Consider the following 22,123-nt stretch of genomic DNA (forward strand, 5'->3'; position numbering starts at 1 on the left):
CGAGTAAGTGATTTATTACCTTCCAAAATGCTGCAGGATGTTATTTCCACACCTCGCAATTCCTGGCGTAGTAAAATGGTTTCCAAGGTAGATCATTATTTTATTAAACAATTACCCGCGGAGTTTTCATTTAATCAAAATGAAGAGGTTGAAAAAAAAATTAATAATTTTTTGGTCATGTGAGTTTTAATCGTGACAGAATTTCTAGACAACTTTATTACATGATATGAGGATACAGTCTACATTATGTAAATTAAGTAGGTATCAATATATCTTTAAATATACATAACATTTGGTAGAATTAAAAACGATTTAAAAAAATCTAAATGAATCACCTACAGTAATTGATGTTCTTTCTTCAAAAAAAAAGAAAATATGAAGTAAAAATCATATCAACTAACTTTATCATCTCTACACCCTAGTAATTAATAAATTACGTCATTACTTGATCGAATTGATATTTCATTTGTCCCTCGTTAATAGTCGTGATATGTAGAAACGACTGGCTCGTATATTTTCTTGTGTCCTTTATGTTCATTAGAAAAAAGCCTTATGTATCCTCGACGTAGAGATTGCATTGAGTTGCTTGTGAAATACAGTAAGTGAAGCAATAAAAATTTAAAAAAACAATTGATCATGTCGATGTTACATTTTACAAAATGTAGTGTTTCAATTGATTCATCGTAAACCAAGAAATGCTATCTCCCACAGTGTTTTAGCTGTTTAATAAAGACTTTTATGGCTACAAAATTTTCTTCTGCTCGGTTATGATTTATGGGGGATAATACTCATCAACTTTTTTACGTCGAGGAAGCGCCAGTGGCAGTGAACAGAATGGGTATTAAAACGCAACGCATTCTTACGATCTATATCGAATACGTAATTTGATACATTGCTTTTCTTGCATGCACTGTTAGTATTAGTTTCACTTCTTTTCATTTATAATATTTGTAATCGTTATATTTTAGTATAGTTTATCTAGCAAGCATAACAATTATGATTTTTCCATCATCAAATCATCATTTTTTTTTTTTCGTGATATGGCGAGTCAATACGTATCATTAAAACATCTCTTATCCTTCATTGCATGATTTTTTTTTTCGTTTTCAACTGATGCAGGGAATCTTAATTGCCAATTAATTACTTATTGCGTCAGCTATACAATGGCCAAATATCAAAAACTTATAAAATATTCAAAAAATTACCATTGTAAAAGTTGGGTGGGATTCCCTGACCCTGCATTACACTGAGAAGTTCATTATATTTTTTTTCGTTTTCAAGATTTTGTGTCTCTGATATGCGTTTCAGTCAGATTATCATTCTTGGTCATTTTATCAGTAACCCTAAGTTTTACCTAAACTCCATTAATGTTTTCACTTCGACTTCCACTCTGACTATTCGACTGAGTTATCTGAATGAATTATTTGGTTAACAGGTCTCATTACAACTTAAACAGTAAACATTATCGATTTATATTCTTTTTATCGTGTTTTTTTGGAACAACCTGTGGTATGTTGAATTCAAAGATATGCGTTTCGTATTGATGTGGTTAATTTTATTCATTTGAAAGCTGGAGGGGCGCGTTGACCATTGGTCCTTGGGGTGTCCTCAGTCATTGCTGTGACTAGTTCACCAACGACTTTGCCTAAATCTCCTGAAAGAATTCATGAACAATATTATTGACGTATCCGAAGATTTATTATTTTATATTCTTGGTTTAAGTAGAAAATTCAGTATTATCAGCCGTGGGGATTATTCGGTGTGACTTTATGGCTTCCAAGGATACTCTTTATTTTATTTTTCCTTCTGAGATTTGAATTCAATGCATTTCCAATACAATTGTATGCTTTTATTTCAAAAGTGAATTGAGAATTGTAGTTATGTCAAACAAAAGAAAATTATTACATGATATAATGTTCCAAGAGATTCAAACGACGCTGATCAAGTTCCTCTTCGAAATATTTTATTTTCTCCATCGAATTTTATTGAATATTACTCGAACTGCTACGAACGATATCTTTATAATAACAGAAAGTCATGAATATTTCACATAAATATTTTATCTCTTGGAAGGTTTCAACAATATTGACTCTAAAGGCGAAATGAAATAGATAGTCGCCATTTTATTTCTCGGATTCAGTGGAGAAGTTGAATACTAAAAAAATTCTCGCCGCAGGGCAAAGAAAGCACTGAATTAAACGTCGAAAAAATCTTGGTCAATTTAAAGCTCATTCTTCTCGAAATTCCATTAGGAAGAAAATTGTTAGTTGATTATCAAAGAAAGGTTGATTATGCTATGAAGAAAGTAATTTCCCAATTGTTTTTCACTATGAAGAAAAAAACAATTTCCAATTTTTATATAATAAACAAAATACATGAACATTCGAAGAGATTGTGATCAATGATTTATGACGAAGAGTGTTTCGGCTTTTTCATGAAACACGAACACATGTTCCATAGTCATACTTAACGACGCCGTAATAACAGACTAATGAATATTTCGCATATATCACCCAGGTCTGAATTTTCCTGATTTACTGAGTTAATAAAATCCTCAAGAGCAATTTCTCACCTTTTACATCCATCCTACAATAGGTTTAGCACATAATAAAGAATGAAAAATCGTTAGTACCATAAATGATTCATGCAGTTAATGACTTGATCGTTATTATCATGATGAAAAGACGAACCTGCCATATGCAAAAGATTACCCACATTATGGGCAACGTTGTGAGAATGCGGTGGTGGCGGTGGTCTTTCTAAACTGCTAACACGCCCCTCACCCGCGCCTCCTCCACCTGAACTCACCCATTAATTCGTATTATGAATAAACTATCGTTGAAAGGTATTATATTATAAAATTGGCAAATATAAACAGCCATCGATGCAATGTAATGTTAATAGATATTTAATTTATAACAATGTGTAATCGAAATCAGCATTAACCCAAGTATTTTTTAATGCTAATTGCCAAATTAATCCTGAGGCATGAAACGATAATAGGGACATATAAAATTGATAAATGAAGCAGTGCCAACCAAATGACTCCCGTAATATCCCCATGATTATGCATGCAAATAATAATTGGGGGTTTGTGATAATTATGAAATTTGTACCTGAGGTGTCGTGATAATGTCCATTGACTTTGGCTGGTGAGTCGGTGGCTAATTGGGAAGCTGTAACACTTCTTGTCTGGAGCGTACCAGTCTTAGATGGAGAAGATGCGTTCGGCTGTAATAATGTGATTTTGTAGAATCTTGAGAAATTAATTCTGAAGTGGGGAGAAATGTCCCATTCCTGTGATGAGATGCTCTTAATGAAAACTTTTTAATAAATTTATAATTTTCAGTGACGTAATTTCATATTCATGTTTCGCATATTATTAATGCAATGACAATTGATTATTTTTATAACAAAGGGAATGGAAAGTGGGTTAGATACTGTTTTAATTACAGGCATTATTTTCTCCAGGTAATGTCGCCCGACATTTTGCTATGAACTCATTCATTAGGCAAGTGACAACATTTTTCAGTCTTTCAGATCATTAATTCACGCTCAAATATGACGTTTTGTTAAATAGTAAATCAGCTCCATAATGAGGAAAGTCAGTAAATACTTCTTCAAGAGAGTTGTTAATATTTTGGATAGATTGTATCATTATGGATATAAATTTTTCAGTTTTTCAAATGAATAATTACAATCAAATATGACTTGTGTTAAATAATAAATTATTGCCTCCATAATGACCTTCCTCGTAACTGGAAAAATCCTCTCTGAAAACCTTTTCTCACTATTTTCCCCGGAATCCTCTCATTATTAAGATACCATCGCGTTTCCGTTCATCCAATTATTAATGAAGCAGTGAAGTCAAACATAAAAAACATTTTCCTATGAACCATTAATTACGAATCCACCCATGCGTCAAAAATAAAATATAAAAATCTCAACCTCACCTCTTCAAGGAGTTGTCTGAGTCGTTGCAGTTGTGCTTCCAACTGCCGATTATGATCCTCCAAGATCTGCATACGTGCCTCAAGCCTCCCCTTGTGTTGCCTAAGTAACTTGGCTTCAGCAATCATATCACAGTCCGGCTGTCTGCCATGTCCATCCTCCGGTGTCGATCCAGGTGTCTGTTTCGATCTAAGTCTCTCATACTCAGCCTGCAGAGTGGCATTTTCCTCCTCCAATTCCCTGATCATGGCCTCGAGTTCCTCTCTCTGCTCAGCATCAATGGCAGCCATCACCTGCACTGGACTTCGGGGTGCATTGATATTATCACTTCCATTCAAACTGTGACAATAATGAGCAATAAGCTGATGTTCATCATCACTGTCAGGCGTTGAATTGCTCCTAGTTCTAGACAATTCAACTTCAGCGAGTCTCGAGGCATACATTTCCAGCCTGGAGTGCATGTCCTGACTCAGAGTACTGTGCTGAGGTGATGGTGCTGGACTCTCAAGAGCATCTCCCTCAAGAACAGTCTGCACCGGAAGATATCCAACCCTCGGATGCTTCTTGAAATACCTCTTTGACTTGAATTTATTTCTCAATGCCCTCGTAAAGTCCCTGACATCTTCCCCAGAAGTCGTTGCTGTGCAGTACTCCTGCATAGGATGAGTCAATTTGTGATTCTTGGCTTTTCTTCCCGAGAAGAAGCAGCTCTGACACATGTCGAAGTTGAAGCACTTCAGGCATCTATACCTGAAGCCAACGATCGGGTACTCCTTGCATATATTGCATTTCGCCTGATGTTTGGCACTCTCTGCAGCTGAGAGTCTGTGCAGCACTGGCAACCAGACCATGCTCTGAGGCTCTTGCTGCAGCCAGCTGAGAAAATGAACAGCTTCTATCTCATTCTTATCCTTGCCAGCTTTCTCGAAGCATGATCGAACACTTGGCTCAATGTTCGAGCCTCCGAAGGCAGCCACTTCACCCAATTGTCTCGGTACCTGGATGCAGTCATGGAGGAGGAGACCGAGTTTACGCTGATCGACAAGCCTGTTCGGATCTGCTATCAGTCGGAACAAGTATCTGTACTTCTCCTCCAGATGACCCTTGCACAGTAGGACGAGACCAACTTTGAAGGAGAGAACGCGTATCTGTCCAGTTCTCTGACTGTCGTAAACGTTGAGAAGCCAGTTTATGGCGAGATCGATGCACAGAGGAACAGACACCTGCGTTGGATTGTCAGCAGCTATAACTTCGTAGAGTGATGTTAGCACTGTTATCATATCGGGTATGTCGATAAGCTTGTCATTCTGAGCGCGCAAACCGTGGGAGTCAAAGTGCTCGAGGGCTGTTGAGAGACTCAGCATGTCCAGACAGAGCCTCTTCTGGACTGTTCGCAGTTTCATGGCTGTCCTGTAGGCGGAAAATCGCACTTCATTTAGATCTGCTAGGGAGGCCATGAGGTCAATCATCTTTGGGTGATCCCAGTGGGTCGTCTCCAATTGGTGATTTATGTAGTAAGGCACTTTGGCGGGCGTGAGGGCTCTCTCCCATGGTGGCTCAACGCTACCAGCGAGGAAAGCCTGACTACCTGGAGTGCTACCATCTTTACCGTATCCACTTAGTAATTTGTATCTATCGTCCACTGCTAACTGCAAAACTTTCCATCTGGAACGAAATTGGTAAGTTTTATTTTGTCTGCGCTGAACAACATTCACACATATATTTTGATTTCGGATCGATAACAAAAATGTCTTTCGTCATTTCCGTATACGATTTTTCAAAAGAGCTTCCGCGTAACCAGAGAAATGATTATCGTACAAATAAATAACGACTGCTTCCGAATACAATCATTTTGTTCGTTGACGGCAGCAGAATTTATTGACAAACATTTTCTGCATATCTCTTGAAAATAACAGTTTTACCAAAGTTTATAAAAATTGCGTTATTGAAAATCGCTGGGGAGTGGAAATTTACGTTAAATCGTTTCGTGGATTAATAAATATATCTTTGTTAATGTTGTCAGATAGGCAGAACTACTATTAGTCTGTCTAAAATACAACAATACAATGTGGATAAATTAAATGTTTAGATTTTCATTGTAAAGATGTCAAAGCAGCATCAAGAAAATAAAGTCATAGAACACTGTCAGAACAAATAGAATTTTTCTATTTGCAAAAAAACCGCAGTGTTTTCATGTGCTTCATTGAAGTTGAAAGAGTCTTAATGCCTAGATTTTGTCGTCAAAGGAGACATGTTTCACAGAAACTAATTCACCTCTGTTCCCTCGTAAAACTGTCCTGAGTTTCAAATTACCTTGTATTGAGATCCTCGAGTTTAGCTAATAGTCCATGAGATACTATGACACTACTCGAAGCAAACAAACTAGCTTGGTCATTGGCTTCCTCGATGTTTCTCTGAATGGGTCCCAATCTGTCGCCAAACTTTTGCAACTGCTCCAACATTTCTCCCGCCTCTGATGCATCAGCGGGACTCTGCCAGCCACTCTGAATTGCCTCGGCACCGGCCATTCTCGATGAGAGGTCCTCCAGTGCCTTTTGAAAAACGCACATTTTCTGGAAAATCAAAAGAGTGACGGGAATTGAGGACAATTACAAAGGACTACATTCATCAATTTCCCCCCCTTTTATCCCCTATTTTTCGGGTTTTGAGAGTTATGAATTTGGAATTTTAATGAATGTTTGGAGGGTTTGCCTTTGAGGAGGAGCTTTACATCGTCATTGAGGTGAAAAATTTCGTTCCACCCGACAGATTGTGGGAGGCGATGGTAATCTGCTAGGGGGAAGGTAGCGAAATTATCCGAGTGAAATACCGGTGAATATTCTCTGGTAGAAGGCCATTGCTCCCTTTATCCAGTCTTCTCAGACCACACTACAAAGTGCCTCTTGTCCGGTGCAAATCCACAATTTCTGTTATTCACAGAAAAAGAGACAGACGAAATTTCAAGTTTCACGATATCACAGTAAATGTTCTCACTCGTAACCTCTGGAGAATCAAAGGTAAAATCATAACGGAGAATTAAACCCATTTCATTGCTTACAAAATAGTTCTGTCACTTTATTTTAATTAATCGTCAATCAAACAATCCCTTCTAATATTACTAAATAATAATCAATAATTGTCTTTTTCGAACAATTAATGATGAATCCAATGACAGGTAGAAGTGATAAATTTGATTTTACGTTAATATTCTTTTGATGCGACATGATTTTTTCAAATTAAAGGGAGAAAAACTTTTCATTTTCCACTGCGTCAAATAATTCCATCAGACATGAATGAATTACGCAATTAAGCTGCAGTTAATTGGATATAATTGACCGCTGGCATAAGCAGGAATTTGAAGAGTTTTTTTTTCACAGCCTCCTGTACAGCTTTTCACCCCAGCATCCCTTATTCCATTGAAAATATACGAATGGAAAATTTAATTGGCCCAGTCTGACTGCACCCATCAAAACACTACTGCATTTAATTCCTCGCTCGCAAAAAAATTTCAAGACAAAAGCACTAGCTCGAGTGTCACATGATCACCTTTTTTTCGGGTGACACTTTTTTCTCAAGTTTTTAGCAATTCCCTGTCCCTCTCATGCCCTCTCTCTCTCTCGGTCTGTTGGAGTCTGACACTGTAATTTATAATGCTCTTTAATCGTACAATTAAAGTTGGGCTCGTTGCATGTATCTGAAGGAGTGACTCCTCCAACACGATTTCTTCGTAGAATTTCACCAAGTTAATTGTCTGGCGCCATTCGATATCGTGGAAGTCTTGCATTAAACTACGTCGTCTCCTCGACAATTAGATACTTCGAAGTGCAATTTATCGGAACAAATTACTGGCTTGACAATTGAACCTTTCAATTCGAGGGAAGGGGGCTCGCCCTTTTTTTTTATCGGATTAAGACCAGGCGATCGGACCGGGAGATACCTCGTGGGTCAATTAAAAGCTATTGTTTTCGTTAAGTGAAATGTCGATGGTTCGGGCGGTCTGACAGTTATGCTTGTTGCTGTAAAAACCAGTTTCATTACTTGATGTTTCGCTTTTTTTTCTCTCTCACTCTCTTCAATCGGTTTTTGTTGTTCGAGAGAAAAAGAAACCAGTTCCCAGCGATAACACGTGGAGAGAACTTTTACGGCTCCTTTTGCTTATTTTGCTTTTATTTCTTTTAGCGATATGGAAGCGAGTCGAATACACAGTCAGCAGGAAATGAAATACATTTTGCACGAAAGCGAGTGGTGATTAGATTCATTCAACTTTGTCAGGTGGAGAGAGCCAATCGAATTTTTTTAATGATTTTAGGGGATATTTGGATTTAAAAAATGGCTAGGTTTGCGTAATCCTATTAGTTGTATGGTGATACCATGTCTACGCCTCTCAGTATTGGTTTTCCAGGGAAAAATCCCTCCGAAAAAAAATTCCCTTAATTTTTTTTTGAAACTTCTTCATGATCTGTAAAATATTCGAAATTTCACGATTTTCGCACCGTAAACCGAATTAAATAATCACCAAATTAACTCCAATCAAACCGTAAAAATCGAAAACAATTGGTCGTTAAAATTTCTCCAATTCTTTCTTAATAAATTCGAGAATATTCTTTTTCCGCTGAATTACTCATTTTTAATGATTCGCACATAAAAATATCGACCTCTCCCTACCGAATGGATTCTACAACTTCGTCAGCCCTCTGTCTTTACGATCACATCGTCATAAACGTCGAATTATGCTGTTCTCGTTATTGTAATAGAATAATGGAACATTAAATCCCGAAATGCGTTTATATCTCTCATTCTTTATCGGCTATTTTTGATGACAATAGCTCCACGTGGATTGAATCCTTCGATGCATAAAAACCATCACATAGGTCTCTAATAAAAATCTGTCCTGCGCGTACTGCTCTCCCACGAGTGAATCCCAAAAATGAAAAAAAAAAAAATAAAATACGAAATCGCCGTTTCTGTTATTGTGATTGCATGTTACCCAGCTCGGAAATTTTTGTACAACACTCCAGGGTGACGAAGGGCAATACGTGCTATTTTTCCATCCTCATCCTCATCCCCTCCCCCCCCCAACCCCCTGATTTTTTAGGCGTCGTTCTATTGTGAGCGTTCACTGTCTAGATGAATGATTTTTTTATCTCGAAAAATGGAAATAGCCAACGCTCGTCAGAATACTACGGGGTTTGGAGCGTCATGAGAGAAATTTCTCGTTAAAATTTGGGCTATGAAAATTTAATGGACGTTCTGTTATTGAAATAACAAATGGTAAAATTTGATGGAATCTGTTGTGAGTGACAATTTTACCAACAACAATATGGCAATGAACAATTACTGACCACGACAACAGTCCTATTAACAATTGCATCGTTATAATTAATATACGGGGTCAGAGAACAATTACTGAACAAGTCAAGTAATCGTGGAGTGAACGGGATTTTCAGTATTTTTTTACGTTAGGGTGAACAGTCCAATTGCGGGTCGATTAAGGGATATCCGAGTTGCGTGATAGAATATAAAATAAAAGACTCACCGAAATAGTTGTGAAATACTTGAATTTACAATGAAATCCTGAGATACGTAGTTTGGGAAGCAGTTCCTGAGGTACAAGTAAATTTTACGGTACAGAAAGATAAATTTGCATTCACAGATGTGGTTTTTTCACTGAATGAACCGTAAAATGCCCTCAGCAAATTGGTATTTTTGCACTGAATTACATCTTGCTTCAGCATTACCTTGCGTACAATAAAATTTGTTACGATTTGCCAAGAAACTTTTATCCAACTTGACTCTCTGTGCAGTAGAATTCATCGTTAGTTCTATTCAGAACTTTGTAGTTTGGAAATAATTTATTAATTTAATGATTTATCAATGAATCTCTTTGGAATTGCGACTGTATTTTTCGCTGTGGCCCGGTTAACAATTGAGGAAATTTTAAGAAGTTTAATTACTAAGGCAAACCTATTTCTTATTTGGGAGAATGTCCATTAACTGCAGAAAGCCTCTATTATCAATAAACGACGAAAAATGGATTTTAATGGAAAAATGACTGAGTGAGTGTTCGGAAGTTTAAAGCACCTTCCATTAATCACTCTCAACAAGAAAACATCGAATAATATTTATGCACTGGGACATGTTTTTTTTACAACAAAATGGAATGGGCGAGTAAAAAACCCATTAAATCCAGAATCAAACAAATCCCATAAAAATTCTTATCACAAATTTTCAAATAAAAATAAAAATATGAAATTTTCCCCTGACTAATATAAAAACTAACGTAAAATGCATCCATAAATATATTTTCATTAACAGAACTCTCCTTTGACTAACTCCCCCCCCCCCCTCTCCCCATAAAACGTTGAACACAAAACGAATGGAAAAAGGAAAAACAACAGGAAATGTATCTGACATTTTTCGAGAGTAGAAGAAGGGAGCCGCCTATCTGCTCTCAGCTTGTCGTCGAGAATTAGATTAGAGGACGGAGAAACGGCGAGTGCAATTTTCACGATAGCTATCGGTGGAGACGTTGGGTTTATTCCTCTTACAGACGAGGGGAACAGAAAGGTTGAAAAAGGGGGCTAGCTAGAGTGAAAGAGATGACGGTGAAGTGGTGGGGTACGAGGAGAGTGTAAAAAATTGTATGAGAGCCGAAGGGTTCAGACGGATATCACATTACTGAGCAATGATGCTGGGTGTGATGTACACAGTGGGCCAATTGTTTGCTGAGATGGGGGTAGAAGGGATTGCCAGGGTGACATAACAATAATTATCGATTGTACGTTAACTGCAGAGGTATATTGACAAATGGTCGACACGTGGAGAATTGGTAAATATTCATATCTGTGTCGATGGGCATTCGATAATATCATTTAACAGTTATTTCCCGGCGAATTGAATTAATTCGATGGACGATAAAGATAAATGATGAGAAATATTTAACGGATTATTTTTCAACTGACAGCGATGAAACTGAATAATTTTTCATCGTCTGTAGAGATAGGAGGGTAAAAAAATCTCTTGGAATTGTTCTGCATGAGGCAATTGAGGAGCGAAATATTACTTAATAAAAACTACTTTGCGTCCAGGAAATTTGATTTTTTCTTGGATAAAAAGCTGATTCCAGCGGCAGTGAAGAGCACCTTTTTCGGTAGACTGGAAATTGTCACATAAATTTCATTTTTCGTGATTTTTAAAGCATAATAATTCAATTTTTAATTTTAATTACTTTGAATTTTTATTTTCAAGTATGAAAGGACGAATAGTCTAATGAACACGGAGTTTTGTGTCTTAAAACGCACATTTTCATTTTGTTTCAAGTGGATGGAAACTCCAAAATTGTATCCAATTTAGGTAAATGATAATTCTTTTTCCTTTCACATGTAATCAAAATAAATATCACTCTCCTACCACTTGCTGATACCAAAACATTTAATTAGAAACTCCATATTGTGACAATCCTCGATTCGACGTCGTAATGAGATTATGATTTGTAATATAAGTGTCGTGAATTTTTGCACGATATGCATCTTGAATGGTATGAAAATTTGGGTCACTCTGAAACACATGTGTCTGAAGAGCATGACAAGATAGTGTTACGAAGAATTCAGAGAAAAGAACAGTGAGTAGCAGCACGCAACGCTCACAACAGCTGTCAACGTGTCGGTCATGCTATTAGACAGAGATTGTCGACTGCTTAAACGAGAGGCATTTAGCCTTTTAACCCCTGTCCTGACAGTTTCAACAGTATCAACTTTATCACCATTTCCGGAAGTTCGTATCAGTGTCAATTCAGTGGCTAAAAACAATACCGGGTGGAGGGGCGGGGGGATTGGTTGATTCTAACAATAGGTCATTGATGAAACGATCTCTCTCTCTTTCGTTCATTTCGTTTTGCTCTTTTGCTTTGTTCTGAAATAATGGGGAATTCGTTCGACTGCAAATTGTCTGGCGGTTCATTATTGATTATGGCTAGATGAGAGGAGTTGGGCGTTGAGAAGCCTTGTGTAAGACAAGTTGAAAGGTTGTCAGAAATTTGAGAAGCGAGTCCAAGGGCGTGGAAAATAGAAAAACTATTCAGTGGCTTGAGAATATTAGTATTTTAATATTCGAGAGTACGCTGATATCAAACGATTTCTATTATCTTCTGAGCAGAATGGGTCCGTACAAATAAAGTAAACCAATAAAGTGAAAATTTTTCTACTTCACAAATATTTGGCTGATTCATCCAGGTAAATATCTGGTCAATTCCAGGTAATTCCGTAACTAAGGGTCAGACATTCATTAATTAATTAGCTGTCAATGAGTTCGGCATTAGTTTTTTACCGTGATATTAATCAATGATTGAATTGCACCAACTAGATGTTTAGATTCACCAACGAGCCATTGAAATTCACCAAATAATTTGGCGGGTACTTTATCAACTAGCGGCGCACTGAGGGAATAAATTAGTGCAGTCGAAAAATTATACGTTTCACGTGAGAATATTTGATGTCGTAGAACGAATTCACTTGAGGGAACTAACGTAACTTGACAGAAAAAAATGAATGATGAATTAATTTTCGTGTTAAGTATTGTGAACGAAATGAATAGATCACCCGGATTGAATTTCCATAGAAGCTCACTATGAAAGGATTCCGCACATTTCTCCTTCTAAATAAAAACGTCAAAAGACAACTCTTCACAATTCCATGGCATTCACCCCAATTATCCCCGTGAGCTCCGATAAAGAATGTTTCTCTCTCGAAAGAAGGTCGAAAAGTGAAAGAAAAATCAATGCAAAGAGCTGCACACAGAGATGAATAATCTCTACACCTTCATGATGACGAGGTGCAGTAATTAGCGTGTCAGACACCCACTCCCGTGAATTTTCCATTCGTCCAGGACTTCATTTCCGTTTTTTCTTTTTAAATCCGGTACATTCGTCTACTCGCGACAGCATTACAACCACGCACACTGATAACCAAGGGGGGGGGGGGTGGAATCTGAAACCATGGCACTCTGCTTCCTTTAAAACCCGTAATTAACTCCCGCAATTAGATTCTCGACTTTTCTTAAAATTATTAATTCGTTTTTGGGGGAAAAAACACGGATTGAATATTTTCGCGGATCGTGCATTCGAGGGGGCGGAAGATTTTAAATGTAAACATGGGTGCAAACATCAATATCAGAGAGTTATCCGTGAATAAACTGAATCGTGAGCCATTAATAATTCCCACCCGAACTGCATCGACGCTGTTCGTGAATAAAAAAAGGGGGAGGAGGGAAATTCACCGGAATTTCCGCGACTCATGTTACTCCCTGAGTAAGGTGTGAGCAAGAGGGAGGAACCCTTCGTGATTTATCATCGTTATGAGATTTCTGCGAAGTCCGCCAGGACTTACGCCTTCTACCCATGAGTAAGACGGATTGGTGAGCGTCAACGGGTGTCCATTTACCCCCAAATGGAGGAATTAATCTTCAGAAATAATGAAAAATTCAATCAGTTTCATTGAGTCAACACTCCTGTCCGCAATTTTCAAAATAAGAGAGATGAGACAATTCAATTTTGAGGCGTCGTGCCAGCTATCTCTTGAAAGGAAGATGGATCTCATGGTTCGAATAAATTTGCATACATTGTAGATATTTTTTTGTCGGACTGATTGATTTTAATATTTTAATATTCTTCGATTAAAGGGTTATATATACGAAGCACTGTAGTACACATCCAGACATTTAAAATTGATCGATTACAATGGACTACAATTCGAAAGCAATAATTATTGTTAATTTCGTAACAGTTGTTTAATCTCAAGACAAACCGTTTGAATATTCGGAGGAAGCGTTCATCAAAATTGTATAAACAACCGTCACTCACATAAAGGATTTTATTTGATCCCGGAATTTCTCTACTTTTCTCCAATCTCAAAACATCTCCCACACCTGACTCCCAAATAACATTCCCTCCTCCCCCCTTTCCCCAGTAATACACCAGAATCAAGATGAACATGAGCACTCCACATAACTCAATCTAAATATCTTTCCGGGTACCAACACAAACTCCCCTCAAGTTTTTCAAACGTGTATAATCTCCATCTACTCCAGCAAACCAACTCCAGAAGAAGCAAGAGAACCGCAACATTTCGGATTACTCCAGCGTTATAAATGCGTATCAACATTTTCATCACAATTTTTTCATCCCCTCAACGGGATTCTTCGTCCAACCAAGGCTCATCATTTGGCATTTGACAAAAGACTCCCTCATCCTCTCTCCAATCTCAAGACATCACCTAAAGTCTGACTTCCCAATAAAATCCCGTGCTCCTTCAACTCTCCAGTGATACACCAGAATCAAGATAAACATGAAGACTCTCCATAACTCAATTTAAATATCCTTCCGGGTACCGACCCAACCCCCCTTTCTCCCTCGACATTTTTTTAAAATCATCTACAATCTCCATCTACTCCAGCGTACCAACTCCACAGTGAGCGAGAGGAATAGGACATTTCTGATTATTACAATTGTCCTGTGGACAACTACAGACGTTAAATTACATTCCTGGATGGCGCCCGTTAGGTGGATAGAAGGAGAATGCCAGTGGGGAATCTGTTCTTGGGGCGTTGTTGTAACATGCTGCATACCACTCTAGGCTCCTGGTATACTGGGTACCTTCCAGTGTCTCTACGTGGCTACCGTCTCATGCATACAAAACATACTCAAATCCCGCCGACACTGGGCGTGTGGACCACTCGCTACAGTTAACACTGTACGCCCAGTGATTACAGAAAAGAGGGGCAAGGGGGGTGGGGAGGGAGTAAAGGGGAAGAGAGGGTGCAACGAGTTGAAACAGAATGTTATTTTCCATCTCTCTCTGGCTCGTTCGTCCGCAAAACGGTTGTACAACATTTCCGGAGACCCTTTCACCTCGAAATCTCAGGCTCAATCGGTCAATTGCCCGGGAGTACAATTTTCACACGCGACAAATCTACCTACCGCCCTACACCCATGTCCCACTGGTCTTTCTCACCCGGGAGTTGGTTGAACTGCACTGGGGTCTTTTCAACTCGATTCAATTCATTCGAGCAAAACCATTTGTAGTACCTCCAACCGCTCCTCATTTTACTTTTTAACTCAGTCTGCTTCTCTCTTTGTGTGTTTTAAAACCGCATTTTTCGGGGATGACTGAGCGAATGATGGGTTCACTACGATGCTAAATTTACCGGGTACATTGGTGAACAGTGGAGGGGATCATTAATTGAATAAATTTTAGGTCTGAGGAATATTTTTTGTGAGTGTAATTGGATGGATCGGTGGGAGTTTGGTATTTTGGGTGGACGTTTGATAATTTTTGGATGATTTTTAATTATACTGGCATTTTGAAATCTGGAGTTCGGCAACATTGCATGCATCATGGATACGGTAAAATACTGGTTTTACTCGAGCTTTGGAGATTCATAATCGGCTGTTACGGTGTTGTTGCTCAACTACGTGAAATATTATGATAAAAAACACATTCCTGGGACCGTTGCATGGTTATAATTTGCAAAGGAGCTTTATCTTTAATTTGCATTTCTTTGTCGGCGATTGGCGTGCTTGAAAATTGTAGTTTGAATTTTTTGGGTGATATCTGGGAAATTTTTATTGACTATAATATCTACTGAAAGTTGAGGTTTTATTGCAAATTCAGTCAAGTCGTAAAATTTGTGATTCACTTCTTTTGTGTAAAATTGATAATCATTCTAAATCACGTGAATGACTAGAAAATTATCAAGAATGTTGGGCTATTAGTAATTAATAGTAATTAATTAATGTAGATAGTTTTGAGAGGAATCTGATACAGGTTATTTACTAGAGAAGTAATTGGATGGTTAATGAATCAGTTATTCCGAGCAGACGATTTTGGGTGTTGTTCACTTTCAAATACTTTTTGTTTCACTTTGTAATTAGTTTAATGCAGTTTTATGAGTCTCACTTGCAGCCCCGTATATGTATCATGAAAACAATACCATCAAGAATGTTATATGTTCCTACTTTTAAATTCTCCGGCTTTTTCAACTGCGAGTTGATTTTTTCCACGAAAAAAATACGGGTTTATGGAGATAATTGACTGAAGCAATTTTATTTCTGAAGCAGATTAATGAACGGAGTATTTGAATGCTTCATTAGTCATTCATGGTTTTTAGCTCAAACTGAATGACAATCGCAGTTAAAAAAAATATTTTACATTCTGACTCCTTCAGAAAAACATACGAAAAAAACTATTTTGGAGAACTTCTCCTGAAACAATAAAAAAAAGTTTTGCCCTGACGGAGTATTAAATGAATCTGGTGAATAATACAACTCTCCACGACTCAATGAATTTAAAATTTTTTTTAATTAAATGCCAGAATGATTTGGTTTCATCCAGATGTGAAATTTATCCCGCACTTTTCTATTCTCTGAATTTTTTACCTGCACGTTTATTATATTGAGTGGGGGAGTGCGAGGGGAGTGCAGTATTCGTACAAATAATTAGGTGAATTCATTTTATTCCTCAAGAATTTTAATGGGAGGAGTAATTGAATGCTCAATTAGTTAAATATGGTTTTCGCGAAAGCTGCAAGGTGGTAATTATTCCTCGATGGCTTTATTCGGGTTTTAATTGCGGCAATTCGATGGAGTGAATTTTTAAAATTCAGTTTCGGTTGGAAAGAAACATGGTGAGCACGACATGCATTATAAAGTCATCAATTTCAGTGGATTTCTTTTTCATTAGGTGAAAAATTTCGAGGTGATAGACATAATTAACTGGACGAGTTTTTCTCGGAAAGGATCAATTGATTGCGTATTAATTAGTCAGTTATGGTTTTTGAATGGAATTCCGGAGCTCGTAATGGTCTTTTAATGGCAGCAATTTAATTAGCAGAATTTTAAATTTCTATCTTGACCAGATCGAAAGAATGAGATAAATCGCGATCGAGATGTCTTCATTTCATGCCGCAGCTTGGCAATTTAATTCGTGTGATCATTACACTCGACTGTAAATATGTCAACAAATCGTGCCTCAAATGACACCCTGGAAATATCTCTCCAAAAAACTTTATGTCTCAGTTAACTGCCCTTTGAAATTTTGCAGATTAAATTTTCGTTCCGGCTGTTAAAAATAAGTATGAAGTGATAGTTATGTTTAAGTTTTCAGGAATGATATTTTCCAATGGTTCTAAGTTCATAAGAGTTAGTGGAAACCGTGAATTAGAGTTCGGTTGTCTCAGGGAAATTCATGGAAATTAGAAAATTGAATAATTAAGAGAATGCTGGTCTTCTTGTCGACAGAATTAGACATTCCATTGAATTATTAATGAAATTTTGAGAGACATTCTACTACGTTGGTTCATGAATTGTACAATTTGACAACTCTACTGAAATTCAGAGAAATTAGATGATAAAAAATTCACAACTGAATGACAAAATCAGGGAACACATAACATTTAAGTTTAATTAATACATCTCATCTCGCATAGAACAGGAAATCCAGGGAATCATTCAAACTAAATGAGAATTCAGCACAATCTGGTATTGAATATTCATGGTATGCTTGAAAACTCAAGTACTTTCGGCGATCATCGCCCTCTTGTCTCAAAAGATCGGTCTTCCTTTAATAGAAATGGATTTTAGTCTTCCAAAAAATCTTCCTAAGTTATCTCTGAGATTCCACGTAAAGAAATGTTAAACCAACTTAAGTCGACCTACTTCCCTACTCACGGAATATCTGTCAATTAACAAGAATGAGCAAAAAAAATGGATGCTATTGTAGACAGAATTAAGAGTTTCATAAATGTGGGACGAACATTGACATTTCCATTAAAAATTTGTCGATTAATACAAATTAACGATAAATAATGAAATACCTCTTCCTGCTCGAAGGAAGATATGACTTCATAGTAGAACTGCTCGGCCATTGACAGATCAATTTTCAATGACATCCTGTCCCCAGGTTCTCCACCATCCTCATCCCCAAATTCCTTGATCGTAACACTCTGGCTCGATATCACATCGACACTCGAATTATCAATCATCTCCATATCGCAATTAATTAAAAAAAATAACTCCAAATAAATACCCAATCACTTCACTACATCTACACTCTCTCACTCACCATCACAGGCATGAATATTTGGTTGAAAGTTGCATTGATTTGGTTGAATAATAAATAAAAGTAAGAAAAAATAATAATCACAAAATTTCCGGCACTAAAAATAGAAATTGAATACCGATGAGAAATAAAATATTATTTTTCACGTCTGCATTACGTGAACCCTCTTCTCTCCTCGATGTGCACCATGTTGTGTACATGGTATCATGTATCCTTCGATTATGCGATTCCCCCTCGGCGTGTGGTATATAATATTCAAGAGGAATGAAAAATCCACGAGGTCCGGGCTTCACCATGGGACAGAAATACGGTTGTATTCACGTTGACAACCGGCACTGTACTGAAAGGCCTGTGCGGGACTTACACCAAAGAGAGGTCTCGTTGCCACTCGAACACACGTGCACAATGTGTGTATATAAATGAGGAAGAGAGATGTTGGAGCGTTGGAGTTGTCATCCTACGCCAGTGCGTCAGATAAGCCCTTTCTTCGGGTTCTCAGAGAGTTTTAACGCGCCTCAGCAACGACCACGCACCACTCCAGCGACCGAGGACGAGGAGAATAGAGAAAAAAAAAAGTCTGAGCCTTTTTTTTTTTGCGGATAAAAAAGTTACGGAGGCATTTGGGATGATGATTGAAATGTGAGTCAGAATGCTCGTGATTGCAGACTTTCTGAGACGACTAGAGGTCGAATTAATGCTAATGCATGAGAGCTGAGGATTATACGAGTTGCTCTTCAATAGCTGACGATGCTGAATGTGGGGGCTTTAGGTCTGGGAGCGTCCGGCGAGGTCTCCTGGACGTTTGGGGGAATGTTACATGAGTCAATGGGATCAGTTGCATGAGTCCTGAGTTCGATAATTGATTTTCGAGTTGAGAGCAGTTCTGGTGTTTTAGGTTCTACTGGGGTGATCTATCTTGTTAGTGGGGGGTAAGTGCGTTACTGTAAACACGTGAGAGAAATTTTGGTTCGGCGCGATTAGGTAGGGAAGTGAGGGGGGGGGGGAGTTTTTGTATTGAGAGAACAAAAAATTGAGTCTGCCAAAAAGCTGTGTTTCGCCTGACAAGGCTTGATGGAGTGGCCCTGATTTACTTGAGAAAAAATGAGAGAGAAATATGGGCATAAATTTGAACTGTTGGCAGGATAAAATGTAATTGATTGTACAATAAACATTTGAAAATTATCATTTATTGGATGGGAATCATGACTATGTATTGGGCGAAGGTGTACGCCGGGTGATAACCGTTCATTTGATAAAATTGGCATGATATGTAATTCAGAATTTCGTGGAAATATTAATGGGAATGTGATGAGATGGGAATAAATCAGGAAAATTGTAAAAATAGATTTTTAAATTTTTTAGTGATTAAAAATTAATTATATTGGCAGTAATGTGCATTATTTTATTGCACACTTCAAAAGGTTGAAGGATTCTCAATGAAATGCTGTTTAAACATTTGGAATTTTATTGAATTCCCGGCCAAATTGAGCATTTGAACTGAATGCTTGTTTTAAAGGGGAAAGAATCATAAAATTGAAAATGAATGATTCCAAGAACTTTCTCGCGAAATAATTTTTGATGTGAATAATACGATACATTCATTTCCGCAACCGCCCAACATATCGATTTCTCCTCCGACCATACCTGAATATTTGATGTTCTTTAATTCGTGGGTCTGATGTCTAAATCTCCAGTGGGCGCTAGTTTAATCCAACAATTACCAGATTTTCGTATGAAGTATAAACATCCCCAGGGAACTCAATAATCGAGTTACGGCAATAATGAAGGACAGATCGGCCCGACATCCGGACGAATTTTATCCCGGGGATTTGTCGGTGGGAATGGTGGTAAGCCGCTGAGAGGCTTTACACCCGTGCCCGTCAGCTGATCAATACACTCATGTAGATACTTTTTTCATGTTTCACAGTTTACAAAAAGTAGATCCGAGTTCAATCCGATAAGCGAAGCGATTGAAATGCTTTTCTTAAGGAGTTTATTTTTCCTAACTTCCACGATAATATTAATCTACTGATTTAGATCACCTACTGGGAAATTTAATTAGTCCAACGTCGCTAAGGAATACCCTAAATTAACAGTTAACGATTTTTAAAAATCTCTGAGCAATTGTTGGACATTTAAAATTTCCAGAAGTTGTTAGCACACTTTTTGTTGCAAATTGTTAATGTTCAATATCTGGAAATATAATGCGGGAAATCAGTGACATATTCCTGACAATCAGCACCTCTCAGTGTCCGGGATATCGAACTCCCCCAAAAATTGAACAATTTAAATAACCTTAGCTCCAATTTTTCGCGCCTCCCAGGGCTTTCCCTCGGACAGGCCGCTCTTTGTCTCTCCTTGCAGTCTCCGGACACGAGAGTACGGTGACCGGAGTGAGCTTCATCTCACGCAAGTGTCGGCCCGAAATAACTCCCGTGAAACTGGAGTAAAAAAACCAAGTTCCCGTGTCTCGTTCATATTTTTCCACTGGCTGCTGGCGCTTCGTGGCCTTTGGTGATATTTTTTTTTTATCCATTTCATGAACCCATTTCCCCGAAATTCAGAGACACATTCTCCCGGAGCAGATGAATGAGGTGATTGATGACTCTCCTCTCATTTACACTCGTTGTTTTTTTCATTTGTTTTTTTTTTATTCCCCCCTGAATTCGCGTGAAGCACTCGCGCGAATTTGACACATCAGTTGTCAATAGCCATTTTATTTCTATGTACATGTCCATCGCGAATATTTACAGCTCAAAGAATTTCAGTCGCCAGCATTTATTTATTTTTTTTTTCACACACCAAGTACCTTTTTTGTTCTCCTCATCATTGTTTAGCATTGTGTAGGCTTGAGAAACGGGGATTGAGTAATGTACAACGGGATGTACCTCACGAATGTGTCTCGTCATGCGTTACGAAATACAGACGGTATAAATGGGGTTATAGGATTCAGTCATTGAACCACGCACAACTCGTATAAATGCCCAGTCTGAAGGACGAGATCGGAGGAGAAAAAAAACTAGTCATTATTAAAAGTCATCGGGTAGGACGATGTGATTGCTCCACATAAGCCCCATCAAACAGGTTTAATGATCCCATCGGCCAGACCTCCACCCAACCAAAGTGAAAATAGATCCAATCAGAAAGCTAAACCAGAAAAAATTGCAGACATGCAATAAATACAAAATTAGACAAGAAAAATTGTTTTAATTTTCAGGAAGACGTCACTGATTTCCTAGACTATGTCACTTTGTTTCTGGACCCTATCACCGAGTGATTATCTATAAATTTCATCACTGAATTTTAAAATACAATTGTGGACTGCAGTCCCTGGCCCATTCACGTTCATTAACTTTCCATACTAATGGAAAATTCCAGTAATTTTCTCCTTCTAATTAACTCCAACATCTCTCTTCTTAAAATTTCCAATTAACTGCACATGAAATTTAATTTTTTTTCGCAGAACACAAAGAGAAACTCCGGGTAAATCAGTACTTGTGAAAAAATTGAGATTTTTTACAGCAAATTTCAGGTTTAGTATCACAACACTATACCTCACAAAAGGACACACATTATTTCTTATCAAGGTCCCTAAAAACTCCCTCTGCCCTGTAAAGACCCAGAACGCCTCGTAATTTTTCATTTATTTTCGTCCTCATGCACTTGGAGTGGAAAACTGTCCCCTCTTATCCCCGTCCATATTCCCCGCGGTTTCCACGCCATCCCCAACTACGTGACGACAGTTTTAAAACAATTTTCGAGTATGAGCATGTAGCTTGAAACCGCAAAATCCTCGTTTTTTATTACTCCCCTCGAAGGTACGTGAAAATGCACATGAGGAAAAAAAAAGGAGCAAATAAAACGGGAATTCAACCACTGAACTGAACCGCTACACGAGGTCAAGACTCCAACGCAATGCAAAGTAACAATCCTGTCAAATTCCACAATAGTCCACATAAATTTATCACCCTTCACTAGCCCAAAAACATAAACACACTCAATCATTTGTCGAGGATTTTAATGCTGAATGAAACTGTCGAGACGCCACGCGTTTGGAGGTG

At 37.9% G+C, this 22,123-nt stretch overlaps 1 protein-coding gene across 10 annotated transcripts in view; it reads right to left on the reverse strand.

The window, feature by feature from the left end:
• Positions 1-167: 167 nt before the first annotated feature.
• The window catches only part of LOC135172594 (dystrophin, isoforms A/C/F/G/H-like), a 184,493-nt gene continuing 162,537 nt past the window's right edge, over positions 168-22,123 (reverse strand). For 6 of the 10 annotated variants that reach the window (XM_064138742.1, XM_064138743.1, XM_064138737.1 and 3 more), the window contains 5 exons: positions 6,265-6,524; positions 3,954-5,616; positions 3,117-3,231; positions 2,691-2,798; positions 168-1,654 (listed from right to left, as the gene is read on the reverse strand). In XM_064138742.1, coding sequence (XP_063994812.1) covers positions 1,560-1,654; positions 2,691-2,798; positions 3,117-3,231; positions 3,954-5,616; positions 6,265-6,524 — 2,241 coding nt within the window. In that variant the 3' untranslated portion in view covers positions 168-1,559. Of the gene's footprint in view, positions 1,655-2,572; positions 2,587-2,690; positions 2,799-3,116; positions 3,232-3,953; positions 5,617-6,264; positions 6,525-11,061; positions 11,258-22,123 lie in introns of those variants that run through there. The other 4 variants (XM_064138739.1, XM_064138740.1, XM_064138745.1 and 1 more) reach the window with 4 other exon arrangements.

The sequence above is a fragment of the Diachasmimorpha longicaudata genome, chromosome 2 (genome assembly GCF_034640455.1).
Source record: "Diachasmimorpha longicaudata isolate KC_UGA_2023 chromosome 2, iyDiaLong2, whole genome shotgun sequence".
NCBI lineage: Eukaryota > Metazoa > Arthropoda > Insecta > Hymenoptera > Braconidae > Diachasmimorpha > Diachasmimorpha longicaudata.